The 20,961-nt window shown below is 42.7% G+C and overlaps 2 protein-coding genes across 9 annotated transcripts in view; one reads left to right on the forward strand and one right to left on the reverse strand.

The window, feature by feature from the left end:
- LOC104310012 (uncharacterized) overlaps window positions 1–17,235 on the forward strand; it is a 28,121-nt gene extending 10,886 nt beyond the window's left edge. The window contains exons 5-14 of the mRNA XM_009911403.2: window positions 599–721; window positions 1,476–1,558; window positions 2,789–2,914; window positions 3,738–3,783; window positions 5,058–5,191; window positions 10,869–10,997; window positions 13,396–13,510; window positions 14,475–14,609; window positions 15,780–15,905; window positions 16,840–17,235. Coding sequence (XP_009909705.2) covers window positions 599–721; window positions 1,476–1,558; window positions 2,789–2,914; window positions 3,738–3,783; window positions 5,058–5,191; window positions 10,869–10,997; window positions 13,396–13,510; window positions 14,475–14,609; window positions 15,780–15,905; window positions 16,840–16,961 — 1,139 coding nt within the window. The 3' untranslated portion in view covers window positions 16,962–17,235. The remainder of the gene's footprint in view (window positions 1–598; window positions 722–1,475; window positions 1,559–2,788; window positions 2,915–3,737; window positions 3,784–5,057; window positions 5,192–10,868; window positions 10,998–13,395; window positions 13,511–14,474; window positions 14,610–15,779; window positions 15,906–16,839) is intronic.
- Window positions 17,236–20,040: 2,805 nt separating this feature from the next.
- MAP7 (microtubule associated protein 7) overlaps window positions 20,041–20,961 on the reverse strand; it is a 138,073-nt gene continuing 137,152 nt past the window's right edge. For all 8 annotated transcript variants that reach the window (XM_054162633.1, XM_054162632.1, XM_009911389.2 and 5 more), the window contains one exon: window positions 20,041–20,679. In XM_054162633.1, the coding sequence (XP_054018608.1) occupies window positions 20,669–20,679 (11 nt within the window). In that variant the 3' untranslated portion in view covers window positions 20,041–20,668. The remainder of the gene's footprint in view (window positions 20,680–20,961) is intronic.

Below are 20,961 nucleotides of genomic sequence, written 5' to 3' on the forward strand. Positions count from 1 at the left end.
CTTGCTAACTAGTATCAGGAGACTTACAGTCCTTCTAGTTTCATCATCCCAGTCACAAAACAAAAGCATTGAACAAGCTGTGATCTATGGCTAATCCAAAACTCATGAATTAGTTTCTTTCCCTTTGAGCTGTTGGAATTTTTAAACAGATTCCTTTGAGTATGTAGAAAAATATATACTGAAGAATTACAGAGTTGAACACCACCTGCAACTACCTGAAGGAGGGTTGTAACCAGGTGGGAGTTGGTCTCTTCTCTCAGGCAACCAGCACCAGAACGAGAGGACACAGTCTCAAGCTGCACCAGGGAAGGTTTAGGCTCGAGGTGAGGAGAAAGTTCTTCACAGAGAGAGTCATTTGCCAGGGAGGTGGTGGAGTCACCATCCCTGGAGGTGTTCAAGAGGGGATTGGACGTGGCACTTGGTGCCATGGTCTAGTCGTGAGGTCTGTGGTGGCAGGTTGGACTTGATGATCTTTGAGGTCTCTTCCAACCTTGGTGATTCTGTGATACCAAAGACATTTGTCCTGCTAGTTTTCCTGCTCCTGGCTCACAGGATGTGGCAATATCTTATTTTTTCTTTCCCTGCTTCTTTTCTCCAGAGTCCAACCGAGAGGCTATTGGTGCCGCTCGAGGAGTTACACCCCTGCTGTCTCTTGCCAAGTCCTACGATCCTAGAGTCCAGCAGAATGCAGTTGGTGCTATTCTCAACCTCACACAATCAGGTACCTTCTGACTAATGGTTTGCCTCAAAACGCTGAAAGAAAATTTCTCAAATGGTTTCCTTTTCTGTGTGGCATTCGTGTTGATACCATAGGCTTAGGCTTTGTTCAGACTCTCTGTAGCTAACACAGACCCTTTTTTGGTGTTGAATACTGATACAGAAAGGCTTCATTTTCAAGCCTCAGGAGCTAATAGACAAGTACTTAAATCATCAAAGAAATATTAAAAAACAAAAAAACAAGTTAAAGAATTAACATGGCCTAAAAGGTTACCAGCACATTCAGTGATACTTTGAAGCAATCTCTGAAGGTTATGCAGCAAGGTCAAGCTCTTGGAACGTTTTGGCTTGCATCCCTAACTTGATGTTAGGAGATGCAAAATGTAACTATTATGGGCCAAGCATTAATGGCTCCTGGGATGTCTGCCAGCAGCTTTAGAAAAAAAAGCAGTAAAATCAGTCTTCCGATACATGCACCACCAGACATTAGCTCTGACCTCCCCCCAGCATTAAATCTCACCTGTCTAGATGACACTGTTATCCCAGTCAGCATAACTGCTGTAGTGCACAAGCTCGAAGTTACCTACTCTCCAGTCACACTGATTGACATATATTTGGGCAACATCACCACTCTCTAGAATCCAGTGATGTGCATATCCCTTTTGAATGGTGCCTTCTGAGGAGGAGGAGGGAAGGGGAAAGATACACTAACAATACTTTTCTTTCCCTTTCCCTTTCCCTTTCATTTTCTTTTCCAGAGAAAATCCAACAGGTCCTATGCAAAGAAGGAGCCCTGCCAGTTCTTGCCTTGCTGCTGGACTCTCCTGACTCAGAAGTGCAGGTATGGCTCAGACAAGTCAGATTTTTGAACAGTAACAGCATGACTGTAAGGAGAACAGAAACCACAGCATGTGGAAATGAAAAAATGGAGAGGAGGGAAGGTTTCTTTAGAGAAATGGGAAAACATGTGAAAACATCTTAGTGAAACTCAGCTCAGTCAGATAATGCATATACAAAACAGTTTGCCTAGCTCCACAGGAGAAAGTTTATGATGCAGAAGTACACCTGCCAGCACACACAAGATCATCCCCCCACCATTGTTAGACTGTTACCTTGTTGTGTCTTTCAGCTCATCAGACAAGACACAGATAGGCCTCTTCCTCTGGTGCTTTTTTAATCCTAACTTTGATCTTCCACTCCAAGCAATTTTACTGAGTGCTCTGAGAGGGCATAACTTCAAAGATATTTTTTTTGTTCTTCTTGTAAACATCTGGGAAATCTTCCTATTTTATACCTACCACAGACACCTCTTTGTGATTCTGCATACTTAACAGAGAGCTGGTCCTGATTCAAAGGTATGCTGATGAAAAGCTATGAATCAGAGTTGTAAACCTTAAAATCCACTAGTTCATTCACTGAGTCCTTTGAGTAGTACAGGATTGTTTCCTCCATTGGTTTTGTTATCTCTGTTGAGATTTCTTTTGAATGTCTGAAGTGGTAGAGCCTCTGGAATTGCTTTCTTCGAACTGTTTCAGCATCATCAGCCTTCTCTGAGATTCATCTTGAAGTTTCCTTCTCTGTAGCTCAACCTGTTTCTTCTAATTATACCTCCCTAGTAATACATGCTCTTATATGTATAATCCTTCTTAGCATTGATGTTTAAATCCTTTGAAAATGTTCTCTTGGTGTACTAGGGCAATGACTACTTTCAGCTTGAGTAAATACATGTAAGCATATAATAGAGTAGACACAGATGACCTAGGTGTGGTGCCAGCAGCAGTGCTGCTGCAGGAGCACAGTACATTCCCAAATACCCAGAGTGCTAATGGATTTGTACAACATACAGTGACACAGCACAACCGCTGTTGCAGCTCTAGCAGATTGCATCACTTTTCCTAGAGGAAGCCAACTTAGGCTCTTATCACATCTACCTAAGAAAACACCTTTAATATGAAACAGCACTTTATTGTCTTCAGCTCCAAATCTGACCAGTTCTTCAATTAATTTTTATTCTCTTCAGCATGTCACCACTGTGACCTCCTCTCTCTGCTTTTCTCTTTGTTCTCTGCAGTATTACAGCTGTGTTGCACTAAGCAATGTGGCAGCCAATGTTCAGCACCACGAAGCCATGCTGAGACCCAGCAACAGATTCCTGCTGCATACGCTCATCTCTCTCCTGTCTTCTTCTGTGGATAAGGTAATAATGCTCTAGCTTTCTCTTTGTGTAAAAGCTTAGCATCAGAGTAGAGCTATAACTTGGGCTTCCAGTTTCAGTCTAACACAGTTCTGCTCATCTACTGTATATGTCCCTATTCAACATCTTTCCTATGAGAAAAGGCAGATGCATTAGTAGATACATAGGTTCTACAAAGTTAATGTATGGACAAAGAGAGGGGACTTCATCAAAGTTATTCCACAGCTCTGGACACTGCCTTTAAACTACAATGAACTGGGTTTTTTTACACTTGAAACTACATGTGTGAAATGCTTTGTCCAGGCTCTTAACTATCTTTGATCATTGCATCTGCAGCAGAAGGTATCTGGAGCATCTGTTATGCTACCTTTTTTTTTTTCTTCCCCTTTTTGGTATCCTTAACTGTGACTTACATGTCTTCAAAGAATAACACCTTGAAAATCTGGCTTTGTTGGGAGCCACACCAAAGAAACTTCAATAAACCACAGTTCAGGGTTTAAAGGGTGGAACCTTAAATTGAGTGAAGTGACAAAAAGGTAAAGTAAATGACATGCATTAATTCCTTTCACTTTCCTATAACTTACCTGATGTTTTGGAATTAATTAGCCTCTGAAGCCATTGGCTCTTCCTCATCAGCTACAGGATGACTGATACTAGCAGAGGCTGAAAAAAACAGTCATGGCCCAAAATTTGTTCTCTGAAGATAATATGATAGCTTGATAGCGTTGTTTGTATTGTATGCAACAGGCAAGAACATGCACTACTGAAACAGCTCTTTCTCCCCATCTCTTTTGTTCTTCCCCCACCCCACGTTTTGGATAAGCAGGTTTCAAGCCAGGCGTGTGTTTGTCTAAGAAATTTGGCTACAAGTGGTAAGCAACATCTTGATAATAAACAAACCACACTGTTTCTTCTTCTTTCTGCCTCTCAGAGTGAGCACAGTGGGCTGGGAACCCTTTGTAGTAAAAGCAGAGAGATGATTGGGTGGTGTTGGATGATAGGTTGGACGTGATGATCTCGAAAGTCTCTTCCAACCTGGTCTATTCTATTCTATTCTATTCTATTCTATTCTATTCTATTCTATTCTATTCTATTCTATTCTATTCCTTTTCTGCATTTTAATTGGGAAAAGAGGGGTGCAGCACAGACACTACATAAATCTGCCTTGGAGCTCCCAGGTAGCAAGGGATGCATCTGGACACAGTGAGAGAGACATCAGAGGTCTTCATCTGCACAGAGCCTTTGCACTTAATAAATTACTAATTTTTTCTCCCTTACATGTATCCTAAGCATTAAAACAGATTGGGATAGAATGTCTTCTGAAATTTCTGCTGAAATGGGGGTCTGCTTTCTCCCAGGGCATGAATCTAGCTATCATTAAATATAATTTTCTCCAAAGCATTTGTCATACTCTTGAAAAAAATCTATCCTATTAAATGCCCAAGATCTGTTTCTACAGCATACTTGGGGGATGAAAGCAGAGGACTGGCACGCTCAGCACTAGAGCCTGAGGGTCCAGGGTAGAGAAGTTCGTCTAGAAAATGTAGAAGTGCTTAATATTCGGGCAATCACAATTATAGCGCAGCTAGGGGTGAAGGAATTACCGTGCTGCTCGCTGGCATAGTTGAAAAGCGCCGGCCTGCTTGGCGTTTTGAGACTGCTGCTCCATCTGCTGGCTGCTCTGGAATTGTCTTTTAACACCCAAAAGCACTCTTGGGGCTGCAGGGACGAGTAGGACGTAAGGATTCAGCCAGGTTGCCTGATCTCTCTTCCTTAGCTAACTATAACTCTGCAAGATAGGTGCTGCTTGAGGAGCTCTTTCTGTCTGTGCAGTAGAAGCTACCACCTTCTTACCTGGGCCAGAAAACTCCCCTCATTTCTTCTTGCTGAGGTTCAGACACAAACTGAAGGGTGCCCCCAAACCTACATTCTGCTCTCAAGCCTACTTTAATCTTTTGGCAAAAGAACATGAAACAAATGAAAGCTTATTTTTATACCCAAACATCCAGTGTTGTCCCACCCCACAGAGATGGGGAGGTACCCTCTAATTTCATCAGTGAGGAACAAGCAAATGTTTCAGTTGAGGCCTGAATTCCTCTTCATGGTGCCCTGAAGCTTTTTGACCTTGGTCATTTTCCCAAATCAGCAGACATCCAGGCCGAGATGGTTGCTGAGGATGTCCTGCCCAAGCTGCGCTCTCTCCTGGCATCTAGCAGTGAGGATGTGCGTCATGCATCCGTTGCTCTGCTCTGGATACTGTCCCAGCACCCACACAACCAGGTAGGGGAGATCATTTCCCAAGCCCAGAGAGGTAAGAGTAGTTCTGGCTACCACCTAGGGTAATGCTCTGTAATGGCAAAACTGTGTAAGAAATGCATTTTGAGAGTGACCAGCGGGCTCTGTGAGACTTCCCAACCCTTCTGCCTTCCACCCAAGATAGCAAGGTCTGGGCTACTGCATCTATGCTGTCACTAACTACTGGAGTCTATCTGTTGTGGTGAGTGGGATCCAAATGATCCTAAGGATCCCACAGATAACAAGATTGCCTGTAAGAGGACCAGGGGGAGGGTAGAGGGGAAGAGGGGTGTCAGATGCCTTGGATGTAGAGACAGTGCTCTGCACTCCTTACAGTCCCCTCAGTCCGCAGATTGTAGGTCATCAGATGGGGGAGTACAAGGGCAGGACACAGGGCGAAGCATGAGGAGAGTCTGTAACCATGAGGGCAGCTGAGGAAGTGGTTCCTCAGCTACACATTTCCCTGCACACTGAAAAACAGAGAAACTAATTTAGAGTGAATTAAAGTGCATCAGTGCAAAGTGAAATGCAAAAATAATTTACTACCCTATGTGGACAGCTGCTCAAAAGTACATTTGCATAAATGTAACACCTTTTGATTTAGGATCAAGAGAGCAAGGGGGGCTAAGACAATTTCAGATCCTTATCTATCTTCAGCTAATTCACTAGAACTTTCCTGTGTCCCCTCATGTCCTTAGTCACAGAACAGTTCTTTTGCCCACATTCAGGGTAATGTCTCAAGCTGCACCAGGGGAGGTTTAGGCTGGATGTTAGGAAGAAGTTCTTCATAGAAAGAGTGAGTGGCCATTGGAATGTGCTGCCCAGGGGGGTGGTGGAGTCACCATCACTGGAGGTATTTAGAAGAGACTGGATGGGGTGCTTGGTGCCATGGTTTAGTTGATTAGGTAGTGTGGGATGATGGGTTGGACTCTATGATCTCAAAGGTCTCTTCCAACCTGGTTAATTCTATTCTATTCTATTCTATTCTATTCTATTCTATTCTATTCTATTCTATTCTATTCTATTCTATTCTATTCTATTCACCAACACTAGTAGTGCAACACTGGGCAAATACTTGAAGAAATCTGACTAGAAATAAACTACAGTAAATAGACAAAACAGACACTCCTGCTGTATTTTCATCCTCCACATAAAACAGCAAAACCACTAAGTAGCAAATGAGAAATTATTATTTTGAAATGTGCTTTTCCCCTACAGGAATTAAAGGCATCATTAGGAGCATGGATATGACAGGTTTCTCATAGGTGTCTTAAGCTAACAACAACCTTTTAAGTGAGATGGAGTTCAAGTAGATGAAGCAAAATAACGTGAGAACTTTTCCTGTCACATTGCTTTAAGCACTAGTGACAGACAGTCTGAGTAACCACATCTGGGCTTAGGTGTTTCTCATGGGTGAAATACCCTCAAGTCTAGTTTGAAATTTCCTCTGGGTATTGGAAGCCCAGTGCCTTGCATTTCAGTTGCACATGAGCACAGTATGAACCAGCTTGCACCTCCTCTAAGTCTGGGACATGATGGAAAAAATGAATAAGCTCAATGCCTGGGAAGCAGCAACTAGAGCACAGAGCTTTTCAAAGGCACTGTGGCTTCCTAGGTTTTGTGCTGGCTGCGTTTAGTACCAAATGTCCTCATTGCTTGTCAAACTGCCTCGTGTAATCAAAACACAATTTGCTCTCAACAGGCTTACAACTTGAAATACACTAATTTAGCTGGAAGCTGTTTGCACATAAAAATGTTACTCGGTATGAGGCACTGTCCTGGAACATTGTCCCCACTTGCATTTGCTTTTCTTGCCCTCAAACACCATTTGTACTTTTTGTTCTCTGAGCACAACTCCTTTTCTCCCTGATCCTGAAACATGTCCTCACCAGTGCCCAGCTACAAAGGGCACAGTGCGGCATCAGTGGGAACAAAGGCACTAAGAGCTCAGCCTTGTTACACCAGCAGTGAAACAGCCCATCCTTCATGGGGAGAAAAGGGTGAGCAGCAGCAGGCTGGAAAGCAAAGCATCACCTTTAGGGGTTTATTCTTCAGTGAGAAGTATCTACACCACAAACTTTGTTCTAGTGAGCAAACATGGCTGTCCCTGACTACTGAGTGCGGCTGCTTTGTGTAAGTAAGCCCTGGGCACTCTGAGAAGAGTTTGACCTCTCCTTACTCATATGCTGCCTCCCACCTCCATGCCTTTTCTGGCCTATTTTTCAAAGCTTTTCTTTCTCTAACTCAGGCTGAATTCTCTATGAGTGAAAGAAGGTCTTCTCCATGGGAACAGCTGTTGGAAAACAAACCATTGAACAAAGCTAACCTTTACAACCAAGTCAAGTGATGCTTGAATTACTACAAATACTACCCGGGATACAATAGGGCAGAATTCATCTGCCCTTTCGTTACCATGAAGCAACCCCCCAGGAATGCTTCACAGGAGCTCCTCTCCCTGCTTAAACCCCTTTTTTTTGCCATCCCTTAGCCAGGCTTTTGACAGCAGCTCCCAGCAAGTGCTGGAAGACTTCCCTCTTGCAGGGAGAATTTTATTCAGCTGTCCCAAGGACAGCCCAGTTCTGAAACACCAATGAAAACATAAGGCTTTGTGAGGAAACAGCATTTTAGATAACATTCTTTTGAGCAAAGACCTAAAAGTCAAGGTGGGCAGGGGCCTCTCTATCCCACATGATGCCACTGACTTTCACCTCCAGGTAGAAAAGAACTTTGCCTTCCCACATTTCTTCTTCTGATATGGGATAATATTTATCTTGGCAAGAAATCCCTGGGCAGGGGGTGCGAGTGCAGCACTGCAATTGGAAGAACAGTTGCTTCTGGAAGGATTTTTCCTGCCTTTTTTTTTTTCTTTTGTTAAATACTTACAGTCTTGGGAGAAGTTAGATCAATACATATCTCAATGACCCAATCCATTTTGACTCTGAGCTTTCTTGTGATTCTCTCACACTGTGCAGAGCTGAGCCAGGAAATAAAATGAAATGAAAAAAAAATTGGGATCCCAGCCATGTGCCAGCCAAAGCAAAACAGTTCAGCAAAATCTGAAGTACTGTCACTTGCTAATGTAGGTCCTAAATAAACAGAAGAGCTTGGCAGGGAAGTTACTGTATATTAAGAAGTTCATTTATAGTCTATAGAAAACTTCCTCCTGTCAGGCTGTAGCAAATTGATGAAGGGTCCCGTAGGATTACATAGAAATGAGGACACCTGGTCCAAGAGCAGTCACCAATGGTAATTTAATTGCATTATCTAAAATCATACTGTTTCTGCCTTTGAAGAGAAAGACAAATAAAACCAGAGAAAATTTATATATATAGGAGTCTGTAAATGCCCTGAGTTTAGGCATATCACTGCCCCTTCACTGGAGGTGTTTAGGAAGAGTCTTGATGGGGTGCTTGGTGCCATGGTTTAGTTGATTAGATAGTGTTGAGTGATAGGTTGGAGTCAATGATATCAAAGGTCTTTTCCAACCAGGTCAGGTCAGGTCAGGTCAGGTCAGGTCAGGTCAGGTCAGGTCTATTCTATTCTATTCTATTCTATTCTATTCTATTCTATTCTTGTTTTTCCTTAAAGGATTGCTGGTTTTGACAGTGCTTAGAATGAAGACAAGTGAAGATGTCAGCTGATATCAAAACAAGATACACTTTTAAAGTGTAACTTAAGTAAGAGAAAGATGCAAGTTAAACTAATTTCTAAAGGCATGTGCCTTTCAGGGCTGCTTCAGTGCAATTTTTCTCTGCTGTATACAGGGCTGATGATTTGTTTTACACTGAAGACTATTGCTAATGTATTACTAACATGTAATGTATACATCCTTAATGCATAATATATTGCTAATGTTGTGGAGTCTCCCTCTCTGTAGACTTTCAGAACCTGCCTGGATGCATTTCTGTGCAACCTGATCTGTGCTAACCTGCTTTAGAAGGGGTGTTGGACTTGATGATCTCCAGAGGCCCCTTTCAACCCCCAGTATCACAGTACATTAGAGGCTGGAAGGGACCTCCAGAGATCATCAGGTCCAACCCTCCTGCCAAAGCAGGATCACCTAAGGCAGTCTGCACAGGAATGCATCCAGGCAGGTTTTGAAAGTCTCCAGAGAAGGAGACAACCTCCCCGGGCAGCCTGTTCCAGTGCTCCATCACCCTCACTGAAAAGGATTTTCTCCTGATGTTGAGGTGAAATCTATGTTCAAGTTTGAACCTGCTGTACCTTGTCTTATTATTGTGTGCCACCAAAAGGAGCTTGGCCCCCTCCACTTGACACCCATTCTGTGATCTCAATTTCTAGGTAGCACAAATAATCCAGCTCATTGATAACAAACATAAAAACTGCATAATGAACTGGAGTACTGTGTCCAGTTCTGGAGCCCCTATTACAGGAAGGATCTGGATGTGCTGGAACATGTCCAGAGAAGGGCCACAAGGATGATCAGAGGGCTGGAGCACCTCTCCTAAAAAGACAGACTGAGAGAGTTGGGGATATTCAGTCTGGAGAAGAGAAGGTTCTGAGGATACCTTCCAGTATCTTAAGGGGGCCTACAAGAAAAGTGGGGAGGGACTTTTTAGGGTGTCAGGTAATGATAGGACTAGGGGGAATGGAAAAAACCCAACTAGAAATGGGTAGATTCAGATTGGGAAGAAATTCTTCACCATGAGGGTGGTGAGACACTGGAACAAGTTGCCCAGGGAGGTGGTGGAAGCCTCATCCCTGGAGTATTTTAAGGCCAGGCTGGATGTGGCTCTGAGCAACCTGATCTAGTGTGAGGTGCCCCTGCCCATGGCAGGGGGGTTGGAACTAGATGATCCTTGAGGTCCCTTCCAACCCTGACAATTCTATGATTCTATCAAATGCTTTCTGTCCTTTTGCCCTGGGCAGCTCATGGCTCAAACCAAGATGGAATTTATAAGGGAAAGGGACTGAAAGAAAACACTCTCCCAGGAGGAAGTATTTTGTTTAAAACCTAACACAGAGCCTGTTGAAATCAGGTTTTTCTCTATAAAAAGTGGTGGCCCCTTAATCCATATTGTTGTTGAGAAAGCTACCTGGGCAGTAATCTAAACTCACAAGATCTGGTTCAATTAATAATAGTGGTAAATGGCGGAAGACTGCATTGAGGAAGGAGTAAGACTCAGTAAAGTCTCTCTAAAGTAGCCACCAGACACAGAGAGAAACGTACATATAATTTCAGAATATGCTGTTCAGAACTAGAGTGGTGCTTGATCACAAACTGATCTAAGCATACAGTCCATTACTGTAGGTAATCAATTGCTGTGGTAATCAAGGGCACACTGCTGCTGCTACTTCACCATGTACTTTTGCCTTTCACACACCTAAGCTGACCAATTCAGGATCACCTGTCCTTCCCCTGACTACTAGCGACTTCTGGGAAGTGTTTGATGCAGACAAAAACAAACTACCAAACCTTAAAGACTCCACATTTCCACAGCAAGTGCACTGTAGATCAGTGTCAGTCAGTAGATCATATTTTGAGAGAAAAAGCACAGGACCCATCTGCTACACCACTGGTTTCAATGAGCAAAGCAATGCTCTTCTTGCAGAGCTAAGATCGATCTATCTACAGTTTGCAGCAAAGCTACAGTGTGCTGTCCCTGCTGGATGTAACTGTGATACTGGTTGCTCTTCTCAGGACACTCTGGCATGTGCTGAGCTACTGCAGAGCCTGGGGATGCTACTGTCAGCACATAAAACAGACCCTGTGATTGTTGGCCATACTGCTTGTATCATCAAAAACCTGAGCCTTTCTCAAAACAGACAGGTAGGTGCCCAAAATCCATCACTGAACTACATACCCTGGGAGGGGGGAGATATGTTTATACTTTATGATCTCGAAGGTCTTTTCCACCCTAGTTAACTCTACTCTATTCTACTTTATATCAAATCAGCATTACCTATAGAAAGAGTAATTTTTTTTGTAATGAAACAAGAAAATTGTGTCTATGAATGAAAGGACCTGAAATGAAAGAAGGTTTTTCCATATTTTTCCACTACAACACAAAAACACTGAGAGAGGTGAGAAATATTTAAATTCTCCTATGAAGGATGGTGTTCCCTCATTTAAATGACATTACATAGGTAGAAAATACACTAGCAAGGTTATTTCATACTAATTAAAGGAGCCACCTAGGAAAATCTGAGGTTTGTTATAAACTGAATCTTCATTTCCTATCTCTCGCTCTGCAGCTTTGTTACCCAGTTATCACATCCAACACTGAGCTGATTCCACTCCCAGACTGTTAAATATAACCCCAGCTACTGATGCACATTTTGTTTGTTTGGCATGATACCAGTTACACCCAGATGCTATAAAGATCTCTGTAGCTGACTTTGCTTTTAATGAAATCCACAGATGCACTTCCTTTCTCCTTGCATTTTAATTCAAACAGTGCGGGTATAACAATCAATATTGGGGAAAAAACCCTACCCAAATCCTTGTCTCTGCTTTGCCCCACTTGCTGGTACACACTTCTTGAGACTCAGTCCCTTTATTTCTTCATTTTTTTTCCCAAGACCCAGTTACCACCAGTTGCAGAGGAGGACCACAGTAAGACTTAAAAATGGATCCTTTTCAAAGTTGGCTTTAAAAAATCACCGTGTTGGACACTTAAACTCTGTGACTTTATTCTGTTATCAGCAGGGAGCTGGTTCACCTTTGTAAAGCTCTAAAATGAGGAGAGTGTTTAAGCTCTCGCTGCACAAGTGAATGCACAGATAAGGGGGTGTGGTGAAATTTCCCCCCCAACATTGAATTTGCCAGACCAGCTCAGCTGGAAGCAAATGAAAGCTGTCTTTACAAGCAAAACTGCAATCTACATTGGAATGCAGTGGATATGCACAAAATACACAGTATTTACATATTTACAGGTATTTACAATTAATAAACAGCACAAGGAGCTCCCTGGCCAAAGACCTTACCCCCCTTACCTCCCTATACAAAAAGGACAAGAGAAAGAGCAGAGAGACATTAGACTTAGCCAAAACAATGCAGCCAAGGTCAAGCAGAAGCCAGTTAGTATCTCCCAGCCCGAGGAAGTGAGGAGAGAGATTGTTTTGGGAAAACTAGTTTAAGTCCCTTATCTCTTCCAAAGGGATTGTTTAGAACTATCATTATTGTCCTTTTTACACCCAATAGTGAGTTATTTACATTTGACTACTTTCTGTTCAACATCTGTGAAACTTTTTTTTTAAAGCCTAAAACACAGTGAGAATGCCAGATTCTCAGGGTCAGTTCTAAGGAACCATCTCTCAAACACTTTAGAGTTCTTGGAACAAGAGGAAAAATATGTTCTTATGTCAACAGGACATGAACAGAGTGTGGGAGCTTGAAAGGCAACAGTCTGGAATTCAACCTCAACTTCTAAGCAGCAAGTTGAAACCCTGTAACATCAGCTGAGCACACATAAAAAGATATTCCCTTTTGTTGAGAGATACCTGAGTACTCTTGTGGAGGTGTGAGCAGTTTCCTTTGTTAGGACCTCCCAGGTGACTCATTCAGGATTCATTCCTTGGCCTTATGCACTCTGAATGTAGGTCAGCACAGGCTAGGTCTCCCAATGGTTTTCGACTCAGTCTCCCCAATATATGTTCCAGTACAGCTGTCCAACAGCACTCTCAGAGTAGCAGATTCAACCCAAAAGATAAGGGATACACACAGAAATGTTTAATTCATAACATTTCTCTTCAGAAACAGAACTTGCCTTTGCTAGGTGAGAGGTCTCCTATTTCTGCAGATCAGAGCATTTCAACACCAGAAAGTTTTCAAAGCCCTGAAGGCAAAAAAGAAAAACTGAAAAAATCCCCCAGTGCTTTGCCCTGGAGCACTCAGCTTGTTCACCTCTGCAGCAAGACTTGAGCAACTGACAGCTTAATGCTAACACACAGTCCTGGTACAGCAGCAGGTCAGGAATTCTTTGAGCTCTGAGTGATCTGTGATCATGAGAACAGACAGAGCAAGCCTGGGGAAATGCCTGAAATGAGGTGATCTCTGAATAAGCCAAGGTGTTTCTTACCTTGCTGTGGTAGGTCTGTGAGGAGACATTTGCATTATTGCTATTGTATCCCTCAGTACTGCTAAGAGTTAGTCAGTACCCCTGATTCCTTCAGACACCAGTAAAACATAACAGAAGTGCTAACCATGAATCACTTTCTTGTTGCAGAGAATCCTTGAGAGCCCATGTGTTGAAGCTCTCCTCCAGACCATGCTTTCTACTGACACTCAAGAAGACTCTCTTCATTATGTGACATCTTGCCTTGCTGAACTAGCGAAGCAAGGTAGGGAAGCAACCCCACCACAACTGGCCTCATCTGAGAAGCGTGTGTGTACTTTGTTAATGCTGACAGGAGAAGCATCACAGGTGGATGTACAGCTCAAGCCCTTTAAATTCACTGGGAGTTTTGCTGTAAGCTCCCAAAAGAGCCAAGTCTGGTTCCCTGGCAGGACACATGGGCTTGGTTGCTTACACACTTTTTTGGTTGAACTGCTTCAAACTTTTAATTCAAAATTCTTTGTGCTGACCTTTAGTGCTGTGCATGGCCTGTCTACTTGTGTTGTAACATCACCCAGTTTCTCATGCTGAATTCATTTCACAATGGCAGAAACTAAGATAAAAAAAGGAAAAGACTAGAACACAAAGCAGCTCTGGTTTTTGTATGTATAACAGACCCCAGATTGGCACCCACAGAAGGTAGAGCACTCCTCATGGCAGAAAGGATCAGGATCAGGGTACATTTTCCTAGCTTGCCCCAGCTGTGGAATTTGTCCAATGTTTCATCTCTTGTACCTGGTGTGACCACCACACAGCTGGCAACACGTCATGTTTCATTGTGCCCTGCAGCTGCTGGACGTGGGGAGGTTGGTGTAGGTGAGCTCTGAGGTCCCTCCGAATCTAGACCATTCTATGACAGACTGAGCCTGCTAGACAAGAGTGGATCTCATACATAAAGTGATTCATCCTTTCAGAACACAAACCCAGCAAAATAAAACTCCACTGATTTTTCTATGAATCAAAGCCATGGGCTTATCTTCCTGAGAGTGTAACCTCAGGACCTGGCATTTTTCCTCCCACCTAAGCATACTTACTGCACAAGTTCAGCTCTCATTTTGCTTCTCCAGCTGCAAGAATGATTTCCTGTTTAGGCAGCATAGTTTAGGCAGTATAGGCATACCTCTCACCTTCATTTCTTTGACACTGGAGCTTCTGTTTACAGACTACTCTCTTACCTTTCTGTCTTCCAGAAGGAGCCACATCATGCATGGTCCAATGGATGGATGAACCCTTGACAAAGTGCTTGGTGAGACTGGCTGGCCAACTGGAACATACTGAGCCATCCTTTCATGCTGCCTCCATCGTCCAGCACATGATAGGGCACGGTAACTCTCACACAGCATTAACTGTGCTTTCAAAGAGATTATGGCTGGCTGGAGTGGAATGAGCCTTTTCCCAAAAGAGTTAACTGTCAGGCACTGAACAACCCCTAGCAATCCTTTAGCATCCTCTATCTGCTCTCTACACTTGTATTAGCATAAAAACAACTACAGTCACTCTTGAAATACACATAAAAGAATGCTTGAGGGATGGAAATGGACTGTGGATATGACTCGTTTCTTGTCTTATTCAAGCACTATCACGCTGCACAGCTAGTCTGTAGGCACTTCTGAGGGCCTCAAAACCAACTGAAGTAGAAAGGTGGGAGAGCACAGAATCCTCCTTACCAAAGGAAGGATGAGAAGATGTTTGACACAGGAGTTTGACCCTCCGTTTCAGTACATACAGTGTGATGGCATTCCTCAGACAGGAGCAGAGATTGGTAGAGATAATTACAACAGGATGCTTGTGTTGCAAAAGTTTAGATCAGCTCTACTTCCTGAACAGCAAAAGGAAAGCATCTTACAGAACCAACCATTGCCATTGTAGTTCTAGACTAGATTAGCAGGAGCAGTGGAGTGGCTTTTAAGAATATATATTTTCATAAGTTCCAGTGAGAATGAAGAGAGTATTATTTTTTCCTGCAGAAGACAGCTTTATGCTTAATATAGTTGTCCCATGCAGCTAAGAGCCTTTAAGACCTGCAAGAAAAAAGGTGTTCAGATGATTCTTGCCACATTCTCTAAAAAAGCCTGGTTAGATTTTAATCCTTAGGTGTGAGAGAAACTGAAGGTAGTCATGAGTCTCCATTAACGGAAAATACAAACCAGTTTCAATTCTACCATTGAGGATTTGCAACAGAGCAGACTCTCAAGTAGTGAACAGAGTCCAGCAGCATAACTGCTTCACAGATGGGTTAGCATGAGAGCTTCATCAGCCCTTGGCCGGCACATGCCTCACACAAGGAGCAGCTTCCTAGCACAGCAGCCCTTTATTTGTCTGTCAGCAGTGCCATTAGAGGCTGCAGTACATGGAAGTCCTTTACCCTTCTCTGCAGTAGCACTGGTTGTAGATGAAGGTAGTTGAGTCATTAACAACCTGAAACATTACAGAAGTTGTTTTCAAAGTGTTTTAAAGGCTGCCATTGACCTCCAGTGGTTCTCCCATTTACGCAGGAAAAATGATGCTGCTGTTGAAGCAGCGCATGGGAGAGATTCAGGCCTACCTCAGGAATTTCCTTACCCACCAAGAGCTTCGCTTTCAGCAGCTGGGCATCTCTACATTCTGCAGACTAAGAGAAGGTAATGTTCTCCCTGCTGGGCTGAGCATCCAGGCCCTACCAGATGCTGCCTGCTCCTATCAGCTGCAAATGGGCACTGCTTGCTAACAGAAGTGACAGTGCTGGGAAACTTCCTCTGGCAAGTGGCTTAGCTCACTTAAGTGAGCAGAATCATCTCAAGGGTAGCTGTTACCTGGTTTTAAGTAACTGGGAGTATCTCTTGATAACGATGGGTGTGTGTTTGTGTGTTTGATTGGCTTATTTGCTTTAAAGGCTTTTTGATCAGCAGAGGAACAGGACTTCAAGTAGATAGGTTTTTATCCAATACAAAAATGTTTGGCACCAGATGTAGCCTAAAAGCTTTTCAAACATGAGCTTAGTTTCCTTTTTTGACAAAGCCAGCAAACAAGCCAGCTGTATGATTAGCTGCTCTTAAAGCTGGGAAGCTCCACATATTTTTCATACTTTAAATTTTGCTCCTTGATTTTATTTTCTATTTTTGATTACTTTTTGTTTTCCCTTTTTTTTTTTGGGGGGGGGGTGGGGTGGGTGGGAAGGGATTAGGTAGAAGATGAGTACAGATGAGAGTTATAAAAGGGTAATCAATGTATATAGCATGTAAAACCAGAGTCAGCACCCTGCTGCATCTTGATACACACCAGTTGCATAAGGCTGAATTTGGCAACTAGCTTTAGACATCTGGATCTGGAGAATTCAGCAGCAGTCTTGAGTGGTCATAGGGACAACAACTAAATTAAAATCTGCTTTGTGTGGTCTAGGTGAAGCTGCTCTGACAAGCAGGTTGGACTGGGTGGTCTTCAGATCTCCAGAGGTCACTTCCAACCCCTGCCATTCCATGGTTCTGTCTAAGAACCATCAATTGCATCTAACCTGAAACACAAGCTAAGCATCTGCATTAAAATACAAGCTGCCTAACACTTGTTTTTCTTCTCCAGATCCAGAATTTTCATTAGCATTCAGAAAAAGCCAAATGGCCAAACTCCTTGAGCAAGTCCGTCGACAGACAGAAGAAACTCAAGAGCTCCTTAGGGTAGCTATTTGCCATGAAGAAATCTAATATTTAAGCCACATGGCTTATGAAAACTTACCAGATCCGAGGGCCTGATCTTTCAGAGAAGGCAATTCATTTCATTGGCACCTGCAGTTAAAATTTTTCTGCTACATACAGTTTCATCTCACAACGTGGTAACTTCAATAGCAAGAACCAGAGCAGATCAAAAGACAACCTCTTGAATGCTTTGGCTGCCTGCTTAAGCACTACAGCTACATTCCTTCCAACTGTTTGGAGAACACCTGTTATGCTTAGGTAATCTTCCATCATTTGTTTTGGGTTTCCTTACCCCCCTCCCCGTGGCAAACATCTAGTCCCAGGTAGCACAGTTCCTTCTGAAATCATTTCAGAAGAGTTTCCTGTCTTTTGAGGTGCTTCTGACCATGGTGTAACTCTTACATGCATGTAGAGCTTTGGAGTTGTTACTGGCTATACACATAGAATAAAAGTGAAATTAAAAAGAATAAATTCTGTTATAACAAGGATCTCAACATTGCATTTCACTGTGGCCCAAATCCCTAAGCTTAGTTTGGATGCTTGGGAGATGCACTTCTGATAATGATAAACCAACCCAAAAACATACTCAACAGCCTCTCTGCAGTGCAGTAAAAAGGCCTATTAGAGACCAGGGCAGACAGGCTTCAGGTAAAGCAGTGCAGCATTTGCAATACTCATGTGGGACAGGAATTTTCCTTGGAAATCTCATGTGAAAGATATGCTAAGCTGTGGGCAGTTTGGCTTAGTAGAACAGAGGACTACAAAGAGCAGAGCTAGGCAAACTTCAGGCCACCTCCTTTGGTGACTCTAGATAACTTTCTAAGAATAAAATCCATGCAGTATCAAGTAGTGGCACTGAGAACTCTCTGTTTGCCTGAGCTACTTAATTGCAAAATATACATCGAGGTCCTAGCAAGAAGACAAATAATGAAGCACTCTTCAGCAGGAATGAGATGAGAGACATGAAACAAGCTAATGGTGAACAACCCAGCAGTGGTGATATACCGAGCTAAACTCACTGAATGGCACTCGCCTAAGCACTTCAGTTGTGCTGTTAAGAGAAAAGCAAGGAGCTGAGTCTTTCCGAAGGACACAGTGTAGCTGCTGTGAAAGGTCACTACTCCCTATCTTCAGACTAGCTCTCTGGCTTCTACAAATGTTAGTTCTAAGTCAGTGAGTGGTTACACACAACAAAGGCAGTTGCAATAGCAGGCAAAAGAGCTGACCTTCATTTGGTACCGTATTTCATTGTCAAGAACAACATTCAATAATAGAAACGATTTCCCCCTGCACTTAACAAAAGGGGTTAAACCAAGACTTAAAATTTCAGTCAGCTTGCTTTCTTCTTTTCTATGGATTTTTACACCTTACTAATTCTTTTTCCAATTCTCTAGCTTCTAATTTGTCAAGTCCTTGGAAAGGAGGAGATTTTATCATTTGAAGCAAACCTGGAAGTAATACAATTATAAATAGTTTTTACTGCTCTCCTGTAAAAAAAACAAACAACCCACCATGTGTAAGACATTCATCAGGCTCTTTATCCCTGTGCCTATCACAGAGCCTAAATAGACCAAGATCAACAGAATTTAAACCTGAGCCTGAATGAATCATAGAATGGCCTGGGTTGGAAGGGACCTCCGAAGGTCATCGAGTCTAACCCCCTCAAACTTAAAGTGTAATCTAAATCTGACTGCCTCTTTCTTTGCTCTGTTTCTACCTGTAAGGTGATCTGGTACTGATTTTGTAGTAAAGAGGTGAAAGGAAACCTGAAGAAAATTTGTAAGCAGACTTAGGAGTAGCCAGAAGAGTTTTCCATCACAGAGTGACTTCTGTTTCAACTGTGCAAGAAAATGAAAATATAAATAGAAGTAAATATTTCAAACAAGTTTTATTAGATACTTACATGCTATATATAGATTTAAGGAAAAACTACATATTTTGGACACTTCAAAATATTGTGGCTATGTACATGAAAAGTTAAAGAAAGCAAGAAAAGAACCCAATTAATTTTACTGTGTTACAAGCTACTATTGGAAGCATTCTGACTGAATGGCTGTTTTTGCCCTTCCATATATATTCTGGTAGGTGAAGTCTCTCTTGCATTGCATTTCCATTGCTTTTATCCCATCTGCTGTATAAGATGAACACTTGGCAGCAGCACAAAGCAATTTCTTCCAGAGTTCTTCAGCTTTTGTCTTAGAGGATTTCTTCAGCTAGCACAGACTTTCTGCACAGCTTCCTAGAGGCCTAGCTCAGCGCTCACTAAAAGCAAGAGCAGGAATCTGCTCTCTAGTACATTCTCAGGTAGCATGAACTCAAACCCCATCAACCTCCATTTCCACTACCCAAGGATCTGCTCACTGACTTCAGCGAGCAATGCATCAAGCCCTGGTTGGTGCTTCCTAGAGTGAGCTTTGCCTTGTAACAGCACTGTTTGTTAAAGCACAAAAAGGTGCACGTTTTTACAGTTCTGCCCAACAGCAACCCAAAGTGAGGGATGAAAAAAACCACAGCAGGAATCAGCATCAAACCGAAGGGAGAGCAACCTCCATTGCTCCTCTTCCCCACTCGAGCTGCGCGGCTTGATGAACGTCAGGCGCCACATGAAAAGCACAACCAAGGACCGCCTGCCACTTGCTCTGAAACGAGCAAAGCCAAAAAAAGAAAAAGGAAAGAAAACACCCAAACAAAACCTCAAAAAAACCTGCTTCATCACCCCAAAGCCCTATATTTCAGGTTTCACACAGTCTTCACTAGTCTGATAAGGCAAAATCTTCCATCATTTGGAACAGCAGCAATTTACAGGACTCCGAAGGAGGTGCGGCCTGGCAGGTGCGCGCGCCGGGGCGGGCACATCGTCTGTAGCATTCTGAACGGGGTTGGAACTAAAAAAAAATAATGAAGTTTGCAGTAGCGTTTTTACCACATTTTGCTAATTTATTCATTTAAAGAAGTTATTTCTGTACTGAACAAAAGTCATAAATACATCATCTAGGAGAACAGTAGGTCTGCCTCTTGTCCGTGAAAAAATAACGCTCTCGAATTTTCACATTTCAAAACCTGCCCTGGGCTGTGTTTTTGAGAGAGAAGATCAGAGTGACATCTCCATTTACAGAATGTCCCTGTAGGAATTACATTTACAAGAACCTAATACAGAAGCCTAGACTTTGCCCCCATAATTAGAGTTCTCTGCAATAATATTTAAACCACCAGGTTTAAATGAAACACCCCGGCAGCTCTACTTGTAGAGCAATGAGGTATTTGTGTTTCAAGTATTAGAACCACGAAGTGTAAAAGATTCTTTGCCAATTTTACAATCATGCCTCTTAAACCAACACCCACCTTTAAAAAAACCCCCAACTAATACATCAGTCCCACCACCCAAATCAGCTCATTGCTTTCAGATTCCAGTGTCTTGTGTCTTCAGGAATGCAGAAATCTCCATTGACTAACGGAAAAAAAGCTTGTTGGAAAAAGCCATATTGCGTAATGCAGGTGAAGCATGATTTCTCTAGTGATGAAAGCTAGTAGAAACGTGATCCAAGTCTATTCCCATCATTTCTTCTGCTGGTTTTACTAAAGTTCTTCCAAAAAAGATACTCAAGAAATCTTTAGAAAACTGGAGAGAAAAAAAAATAAAACTCCTTCATAGCATGGAAGAAATTCCACTGACTGCAGAGATGCTCACATCACCTTTGGTTCTTCAGAAGAAACAATCAGATCACTTCTGCAACAGAAGGTATCGAAAATGACAGGTCAGCAAAGAGCGACAAGGCTTACATAGAATACATACATAGAATACATAGAATAAACCAGGTTGGAAGAGACCTTCAAGATCATCGCGTCCAACCCATCAACCAATCCAACACCACCCAAACAACTAACCCATGGCACCGAGCACCCCATCAAGTCTCCTCCTGAAAACCTCCAATGATGGCGACTCCACCACCTCCCTGGGCAGCCCATTCCAATGGGCAATCACTCTCTCTGTATAGAACTTTTTCCTAAC

The sequence above is a fragment of the Dryobates pubescens genome, chromosome 6 (genome assembly GCF_014839835.1).
Source record: "Dryobates pubescens isolate bDryPub1 chromosome 6, bDryPub1.pri, whole genome shotgun sequence".
Classification (NCBI taxonomy): domain Eukaryota; kingdom Metazoa; phylum Chordata; class Aves; order Piciformes; family Picidae; genus Dryobates; species Dryobates pubescens.